General features: G+C 36.5%; 1 protein-coding gene across 1 annotated transcript; it reads right to left on the bottom strand.

Annotated features, from left to right (window-relative positions):
- Positions 1-6,494: 6,494 nt before the first annotated feature.
- Positions 6,495-10,000, bottom strand: LOC122093280 (NAC domain-containing protein 73-like). Its single transcript, XM_042663568.1, has 3 exons — positions 9,453-10,000; positions 9,177-9,366; positions 6,495-7,417 (listed from the first exon to the last, which is right to left on the bottom strand). Exons 1-3 carry the CDS (start codon positions 9,612-9,614, stop codon positions 6,876-6,878), a joined length of 894 nt encoding a protein of 297 aa, XP_042519502.1. The 5' UTR covers positions 9,615-10,000; the 3' UTR covers positions 6,495-6,875.

The raw sequence follows: 10,000 nt of genomic DNA on the forward strand, positions 1-10,000 counted from the left end.
GGAATATTCGAAGTTTCCAGGGGAACTTCCACCAACCCCTTGGGTAAGGTTTGAAGATGAAACCAAAACGGTGTAGTGGCCATCAAGGAGAAATTTTACGCAGGTAGTGGGTATTAAACATCTTTTGTTCCTATGTAGTTCAATTGGGAGCTTAGAGGCTTTGTTTGTGTCCAAGTATGGGAAAATTTTGAGGCAAAATCTTTGACACATTTTTCTTATGGTGAGTTAAAAAATGGTGCTGCTCCATGGTAGTAGTAATCATAGCCCCCAGGCTAAAGCCCCCATATGAGACGAGCAACGTTTTCGTAGGATCAACAAGCGATGGTGGGCGTGCAAATTTGAGACCACAACCAGTCCTCATATGGCAAGCAACGCTTTCGAAGGACCAACTAGTGATAGTGGGGCTTGTCGACTTGAACCCACAACTAGACGATTCAAGTGGTGATGACCTGATGGGGCAAAGGCTTCCTTCCACTAGACTACCGACTCCACAAGCTATGTTAGGAGGGGGGGTGGATATGGACCAAAATGGACTGCATTTTTTTTTTTTTTTTTTGGGGGTAGAAAATGCACTGCATTACATTTGCCTTTATTGTGGCCTTTTACTCTGAAATTTAGAGTTACCAAACCATATCAACCATATGCGAAGACACCTTAGTAGACACTCATTTGGTGCTTAGAGAGAGCCTTGCACCTGAGTGAATGGTTAAAAAGTGTGAACTAACTAATTAATGGGCCAGCAGTTCTAAGGGCCTAATTCAGAATGGATGGGCCATATCAAATTTGATGTCTGTATAGTACCTTTCCGGTTTTCCCTTGTTTTTGTAAAAAGGTTCTCTGGCATGGTTTTAGGAAAGGGTATCACATTGGCCGATATGACTAATTCATATTGGTATTGGCCGACACTGATACTGATATCTGGTTAATACCAAATTGGTGATAAAGTATGGACAGAGGGTAAAATGACCAAAGTCAATGTTAGTATAGGTATCTTTGAGGGTAAAAACGTTTGATATGGCTGATATGTATTGGTTTTGGTTTCAAAACTGCTCAATACCAGGTCCGATACTGTGAACTAAAACTATGATCCCCGGTTGATGCTGTATACATGGAGTGTGTTTGAAGTCTTTTGATGTTTCCTATTTATGACTATGACTGAGTTTTCCTATGCCCATGGTGAATGAGAATACCTTCCCTACGGGGAGCTTGAGATGCACACGTAGGGGTTGGGGGGGGGTATCAAAAGGGTGTTTTGGAAAAACCATTAAAACCTATAGGGTTTTGTAAACACTAGGATGGTGGGTGAACTGTGGTGTATGATGAAAAACTTTCTCCTTATAAATGTTGAATTCAAACATCTTAAAAGCTAATTAATAGAGGCTTTCTTAGATGTGCTGTCCATTATGGAACCTATAGACATGGACAACAGATCAGGTCCACCTACGAGAATGATCCTGATTTGTGGATTTAGAATCTATTAAATGAAAAGAGAGAAAATTGATTCTAAATCTATGGACCAAGGTTGTTCTCCTACATTCTCATATGTGTACCTGATCTGCTCTCATGGACATGCACCCCTAATTTTGTACTTTCACCACATGTCAAGTATGGGGTTAAAATTTGGTAAAGAAATTGGAACCTAAGGTTCTCACCTCATATGTTAAGGTTCAGTCCAAATGGAATTGGCCAAGTGGTAAAACAAAACATTGAAAAAATCTAAGATTATTGAGAGGGTGCATGCACAATACATGTGAGGGCATAAGAATAGATCTGAGTATGAAATTTAAAATCTTACCAAGTGGTAAAACTGTTTCTCCCGCTAGTTTCTACTTTTACTAAGAAGAATTGTGTTGAAGGTTGCAAGCAGTTGAAATGATCAAGCAAGCATATAATACAAATGATTTGGTCACTAGATAGACAATCTAAATTGTTAGGTGGGTCATATGTTTGAGGTTGAACCACCAAATTTAAAAATATTTATTGAATAGTAGCTATTGTGACCATGTCGTTGGGTTGATTCTTTAATTTGAAATTTTCTTTTAATGAAGTTCAATTTGAATAAAACCGAAGTGGCGATGTTAAAAATAAGAAGGAAAATTTATGGGCAAGTAAATATTATTCGATAGCTGTACACACCAGTGCTCGTGGTCAATGAAAGGATATGTATAAGCATCTTCAACGTAGGATAACACGGTTTTTTCGCACCCATTATGTCTTGATACAGATACACACTAGCATGTATCATTCTTTCTTCCTAAATTTAAAAATATAAATCATACCATGTAATATGATCAGCATCCTTCCATACATATTTTTATCCTTTTATATATATATATATATATATATATATATTTTTTTTTTTTTCTATCCATAATTTCTGATGATGTACTTTCATCTGGATCATTAATGATTAAAGACATCATATTGAATATTGATTCAAATTTTTTTTTTTTATATAAAAATAAAATATTTTAACAAATCATTGGCCTATCAAACCATCTCCTTTATTGACGAAGTCAGGGTAGTAGTTTCATTACATAATGTTTTTTTTTTTCTTAAAGTAGTTCATTATTATTTTTGGGTAATAAGTAGCTAATTATTGGCTTAATTGTTCTGTTAACGATCCTCTTCATGAGAACTGCATCATGAACTGCATGCGTCTCCAAATATCAAATAAAGACACTTGTATGGAGAAATTTTGCTATTTAGAAAAAGGTTAGGCTTAGCCGACCCTCCGTAGTTGGGATAAGGTTAAATTGAATTGAGTTCGAATTGAGAAAAAATTAAGCTTTCCCATCCCCATTAGTACTGTTGCGTGCTAAACAATTTTCTCTCAAAATTCAAAGTGAAAGTAACTAAAACTTCGGCGTTTCACATATCAGATGTTCCGATCAATAGAGATTAAATAGAGCATAATCTCTCTAATCATGCCTAGGCATTAGGGAAACTTGATTTGGGTAAGTTGTTGGATAATTGTGGATCAAGTGTTATGAGGCCGTGTTTGGTAAGAAAGAATGACAAATGTAGACTTAATTTTCCATCCATGATATTAAACATTTGGACTCACTATTTATCTAACGTATACTGTCATCTCATGTTCTCAACCTCAACATTTTGTGAGTCATGGGCACCCCAGCCTAGAAAGGTCTCAATTCTATTTCGTGGTTAAAGAGAATGAGTGATACAACTATACTTTGAAAGCACTTAGAATCATTAGTGGATATTTTGAAATTAAAGCTGCATTTGATATGAGATTTTTGGAATGCATTATCGATCTAAAATGCATTTCAAAAATGCATACCAACTGCAACCTAAATCTACTTTGTGGAAGATGTTAGAATCCTTTAGAAATCAGAAGCTGACATATATCTTTTTCTACCTGCTCCAGGAGATTCTTTATATAACCTTTAGGCAGGGGATAGATACATTGTCCAACGTGGTAGAGGATCTTGTTCCGTGTGAGAGGCATATAATACTATATAGTGTGGAGGGGAGACCCTAGGTGTATGTGGGAATCACTGGCTAATCAATATGAACAACAAGATTATATTATTAGGACAATGACAAATGAAGGGAGGAGAAGCATTTTTGTTATGATCTACAAAAATAAAGGTGTTATCCCATGCTTCAATAACTATAAAAGATTAAAGCTAATGAGTCATACTATAAAACTATGAGAGAAGATTATTGGGACCCGTCTGAGAAGAGAGACTCATATCTTGAAGAATCAATTTGGCTTTTTACTAAGAAGATCCACTAGAAACGCTTTACCTACTGAGGAGGCTTATGGAAGTATATAGAGCTAGCAAGAGGGAACTCCGTATGGTCTTAAGGTCTTTATTGGCCTTAAAAAAAAAAAGAAAAAAAAAAAAAAAAAAAAAAAAAAACTATAACAGAGTTCGTAGAGGCCTAATCCAGCATGTTCTTGTCAAGAGAGGGGAGTCAAGCAATATGTGGATGTAACTAACAAGGATATATATGAGAACGTGATGACCAATGTGAGATCTGTGGGACGTAAGGGCAAGGAGTTCCCAATTAAGATTTGTTTACACAGTCTTAAGTCCTTATTTATTTGCAATTATCATGGATGAGCTAATTGAACTCATTCAAGATGAGATCCCATGGTGAATGCTCTTCGTTGATGATATTATTTTTTTGATAAGACAAAATAAGGGATTAATGCAAAGCTAGAGCTAGGGAAATTAACCTTTCAAACAAGAGGCTTTAAGATTAGTAGTTCGAAGTCGGAGTATATGAGTTGTAACTTAGACACTGTTTGAAAACATTTTCAGATTCCATTTTTTTATGCTCAGAAATGGAAAAACGCCCAAAAAGTGTTTGATAAACCTATTTCATTTCACTTGTTTTTTGAAACATAAATATGTGTCTAGAAACAGGTTTGACGAAACAAGTTAGACTAGTTTTTCCATTTCTTGGAATAACTAGTGGGCCCAAAAATCGATGGAGCCCCGATGAAAAGTTGCATCTCCCAACTTAGCATTTACCTTATCTGGTGGCTTCCAAAGTTCAAAGATTCTCCAGGGAAATGAGAAGGATTTCTTCCAATTCTCTCCGGACCCTCATGAATCAATTATTGAATCGTTGCTGGGGATTGAAGTTCAAATTCCCTAGCAAAACGCACACCGACCCAAGGAATCTATCCAACCCTACTCAATTCGAGAACATGTTTATCAACCACCAAAAAATCCGTTTCTGAAAAAATCGTGTATGTTGTTTCTAGACACAGAAACAACAGAAACGTTAACAAACGATGCCTTAATCACACCATGATGGATAACGACATGGTAAAGATTAAGAAGAAAGAGATACCATAAAACGACTATTTTAAATATCTAGGGTCAATTATATATAAAGAAGGTGAGATAGAAGATGTTTTGAGAATTAAAGTGGGATGAATGAAGTCAAAAGAAGTGACCGGAGTACTATGTGACCGATGCATCCTTTTAAAGCTTAAGGGGAAGTTCTATAGAATTGTTGTACGATTGACTATTATGTATGGGCCAGAGTATTGGGTAGTAAAGAAGTATCATATAGAGAGGTTATATGTAGCAAAGATGAGGATGTTATGATGGATATGCGGCCAAACTAGGAAGGATAAAGCAGAGAATTATTGTATAAAAGTTGATTTGGGAGTTGTTCTAATTAATGACAAGCTTCATGAAAGTCATTTGAGGTAATATGGCCACGTTCAATGGAGGCTTGGGGATTCCTCAGTAAATATCGAGGGGTAATCTGGTTATGATTCAAGGAGCTACAAGATGAGATAGGTCCAAAAGGATTATAGGAGAAGTTTTGAGGAATGACATGCATAACCTGGGTCTTGTCCCAAGTATGACCTCAGATAGAGCCTATTGAAGGGCAAGGATTCCTGCACCTGACTCCATTTAGTTGAGTTTCTCATGACTTGTTGAATTGTGCCTTTTTTTTCTTATGTTGATCTGTCTTTCACTTCTCTAGTATTTTTTATTTTTTCCCTTCTTTTCTGCCTTTTCCCTATGCTGTTTTGGATCTTGGTTTTTTCTTACTTTGTTTTGCACAAATCGTAGTATCCGAAACAGTAAGTTGGGATAAGGCTGAGTTTGTTATTGTGGAAGGGAGATCATTTTTCTTATTCTTTATGAGGAAATTTCTTATCACCTCTGCCCTACAATATTAATTTAAGGCACTCCAATATCTCCTTCCCTAAGTTGGGCCAAGATTATGGATCAAAATCAAATCAAAATCAATAGAAACCAATCCCTATCTGATTGAGAGTTCTGAAACCTTTGCTACCACTAGGCTTTACGAGTTCAGATCCTCTGCAAGTACTTTCATTTGAAAGTACACTTTATGTGCCAACACATATCCCTTTTGTTTCCATAAATAACCCTCTTCATCTTTTAAATGACAATAATAGAACAGGTGTTGACACCCAATGTGTACATACATGTGAACATAAGTGGTGTACATGCATGTGAACGTAAGCGGCTAGGTGCTGGGATTTCAACTCAAGCTCTACTACTAGCAGAGAGTACCAAATTCGAAAAAAAAGGGTTCAGGATTTCTAAATGAAGAATGACTGCATGACCTTTGAGGCTTATTTTCCTTATACCCTTCACATGGGGGCCATGTAGCTTAATGTATTATTATCGTAAGGGAAAAAGTTATTTGAACCACCCGCATAGGGTATATACTAGCACTTTTGTGTGTATCTCTTTCCTTCTCACATGAAATGATCTCGTTGTCCTCTTATGTGTGATATCATTTGACACAACTCATTGATGCACTCCCCATGTTGCTTGTTTAGAGAACCCTTTCCCATCTTTTATTACAACTTGTTTCCTAACATTTGTGCATGCATACATTGAAAACAATCTATGGCCAACTGAAATGTTAACTAGAAACATATGCAAACAACATTTTTACACACACGAGAGAGAGAGAGAGAGAGAGAGAGAGAGAGAGAGAGAGAGAGAGAGAGAGAGAGAGAGAGATGAACCTAAATGAACCTAGAACTTACATAGTAAGAATCATTTTTGTACAGTTATACAATCAACATTTCTCTTCCAATACTAACAAGGGCCACGACCCACGTATCCTCTGAAGTTATTAAATCACTCCTTATACAAGACTTACTACAAACTACCAAAAAAAAAAAAAAATGTTATGGCAGAATCTTCATTTTCTTTCCTCTTTTTAACCCTTACAAACTCCTAAAGAATCCACCTCAATTTATTCCTCCTCTCCTTTTTTGCTCCTCAAGAAAATATCAATGGAAATAACTTATTTTTCACTAGTACAGAACACCAAATCAACAGCCACCTTACTTCACATGTTTCCCATTTGAGTTGATGGTTAGCAATGTGAAAGACCCTTCAATGAAGGAAAGAAGACCCATCAGCATGGACCACGAAATTTGGTATCAGCTGAGAAGGGCTTGTTCTAACATGGCTTCCTTGATCATAGGAGATTAGTGAAGGGTTATAGTAATCAACTAGGGCTGATGTGTCCCTTAAATTATTGGAGCTATCATGCTTGCTTTGAACCTTCAATTCAACTGGAAGGGAGTCCTTAACAACTGAAGCACATTGCCTAGGTTGTGTTTGATAGAACACCTTGGACACAACTAATTCTCCATCCTTCTCTTCCTCACTACTCCCAAGATGATATTGGTGCATTACCCAACTTGTCTTCTCAGGCTTTCTTTGCTTTCCATAGTTGGTGTAAAGTACTAGTATCTTCTTGTACCCCATCACCCTCCCCCCTTCAAAAACTGGTCTAGTCTTGCCTGTTTTGTGCCATCTCGTTTCTCCACCATCAGCATCTGTGTGCACCTTTCGCCGCTTTCGAGTCCCTGTTGTGTATGCTTTCGAAGGTCGATGGAAGAAATGGCGAATTAAGCCATCTTTGCTTACACCTGAATGACCACAATGAGAAATAAATTAATAAATCAAATCTCCCATTTTGTGTGTGAAAATTCAGCAATTGCAGTGTACAACATACAAGGGAGCAAGAATTTTTTTTTCTTGGGTAATCAAAGAGGGTGCTCCTTGGTAGTGATCATAGCCCCGAGGACAAGCCCCCATACGGCAAGCGGTGCTTCCACAGGACCAATGGGCTATAGTAGGCATGCCAAGACTCGAACCTACAACCAGCCGACTCGAGCAGTGATGGATTGAGGGCATTTTCACTACTAGGCTACCGACCCCATTGATAAGGGAGCAAGATCAAATGAGACTCTTTTATCATATTATTTTTTTGTGATTTTTTTTTGGGTGTGGGGGTTGGGGGGTGGGTGGGAAAGATAGGCTAGTGGTTAGTTTTTAGAGGTACAAAGGGGATTCTCCCCAAAAGAGGAGATATGAAAATCTAGCTAAGAAAAGTAAACCATATACATGCACATCCTAGTGCATGTGTGTGTTTAGCATCAATTAAGATGCTCACTCTACCAAATTGGTTGGAATCAACCTTAAGTTGGCAGGATTTGGTCTGACTTGATCTGCTAAGAATCACAGTTATTTGGATTTGGGAGATCTCATTTTTTAAATTATGGTTTATTACTATAATGCATTCTTATGTCAAGAAGTACCATAAGATTGAGTAGGATGGCTATTTATGAATTTGTTTAAAGGCCTTAAAACTGTAGGTTCTTTCCATCCCCTTTTGGCTTGTGTAGGGACTTCAGTTGGTTTGAGGTTCCCCCTATTGATGGCCACATTTATGGTGATGTAGTTATTCTTATCTATTTTTTATCTTTTTTGAGATAATAAATTTTCACAAATTCAACATTCTTGGCACACAAAAATGTGCAAAAAATGAAAAAAGAAATTAAAAATAAATGTTACATATTCAAAATTCCAAATGTTCTTTTATTAGCAGAATGCTTTTCACATGAATCACACAAACCTTTCATTCTATTGGTGCTTCAAAATCACTATACTAAATGGAATAATTTACAATATGCTATATAATGCAAGGGTACAGTAAAAGTTTATATTCTGTTTTTCATGTGTTTGTGTGTGGTGAAGAAAACAGTATTTTTGAGTATAAGAAACCTTATAGGATATTTGAGACTATATACAAGGATAATATACATTTTCCATTTAATATGAATCACAATAGTATTCTATCATCTTTAAGAAAATTGTTTAATTCAATAAACAGAAATTATTTAATATAAAATGTCTTATACACCTAGGCTTACAAATGGCATATACACAAATGTCATACTTCAGCAAACCCAAATAACATTTTTTTTTTTTAAATTGAAAGTTACATAAATTCAAATTTTGATTTGATTTCCATAGCTCATATGCCACCAAATACTTTTAATATTACACACAAATCAAAGATTTAAGAGGTAATAAAAATATAATTAACTAACTTTGATCTCTTGAAGATCTACGCAAACATATATGCTACAATATAATTGGGGCAGAGATCCTACATCAATTTTTGAAAGAGATTTGATCTGAGTTGATATGATATTGAAATCCCTCACTTTGTAAATCAATTTATGAGGTTGAGTTCTCCCAAGTTTTGTATCAAAGGGTATACCTTTCTTAGGTCCCATATCACTCATATGAGAGGGTAACAATATATTAACTAATAAATATATAAAACACATTAAAAACTGAAAATTACCCAACAATGGTAGTGAAGAGTATCAGTTTCACCTGGTAACTTCTCTGGATGAGTGTAACAGATCCCATTCTCCCCATCAAGGGTAGGGATGAATTCATCAATAAGAGGGTGACGTTTTTCAATATCAGATCGCACCTTCCCTTCCAAATGCTCTAGCAACTCCTGATCGGTCGGATCAAACTTCACTCCGGCAGGTAAACCCGGCAGTTCATGAATTCCCGCCTAAATTCAATAAATTAAGATTAAAGAAAACCAAAACAATAATTAATTATTTTCTAATTAAAAATAATAGAGCAGTTATGATTAACCTGTTCATGAGATGAGATCCGGTGACCACATGAAGGGCAGATGGTGAAACGGGTTTGAACTTGTTTCTTGTCATGGGAGATAAAACCGGTGGGTGACGGCGAAGAACTTCTCTGTTCAACAACAGCTCTGTCATGATCATCACAGTCATTGCACCATGCCATAATATCCTTCCTCTTCCTCTTATTCCCATTCCACACTAAACCCTCCTCCCCTCCTCCTCCTTTCTCTTCCACTTCTCCAAATTAAGCTAAATCTCATCACAGAGAGAGAGAGAGAGAGAGAGAGAGAGAGAAGAGAGAGAGAGAGAAATGATGAAAAGAAGCTTGTCTGTCTCTTAAAGAATGTTTCCTAAGAACCCAGTTCTTATTAGAGAATAGGAAAGGAATTGAATTCTTTCTGCACCTTTTTTTCTTGTCTGTGATTTTGTTCTTCTAAATGAAACCTGTCTATGATGATTGAACTAAGTCCTCCTCTCTTCTCTTCCTTGCCAACCCAAAAAAACAGAAGAAAGAGAGACAGAAGGGACGAAGAGTCTGAGTTTTCTAGA

Source organism: Macadamia integrifolia, chromosome 11 (assembly GCF_013358625.1).
Source record: "Macadamia integrifolia cultivar HAES 741 chromosome 11, SCU_Mint_v3, whole genome shotgun sequence".
Lineage (NCBI taxonomy): Eukaryota > Viridiplantae > Streptophyta > Magnoliopsida > Proteales > Proteaceae > Macadamia > Macadamia integrifolia.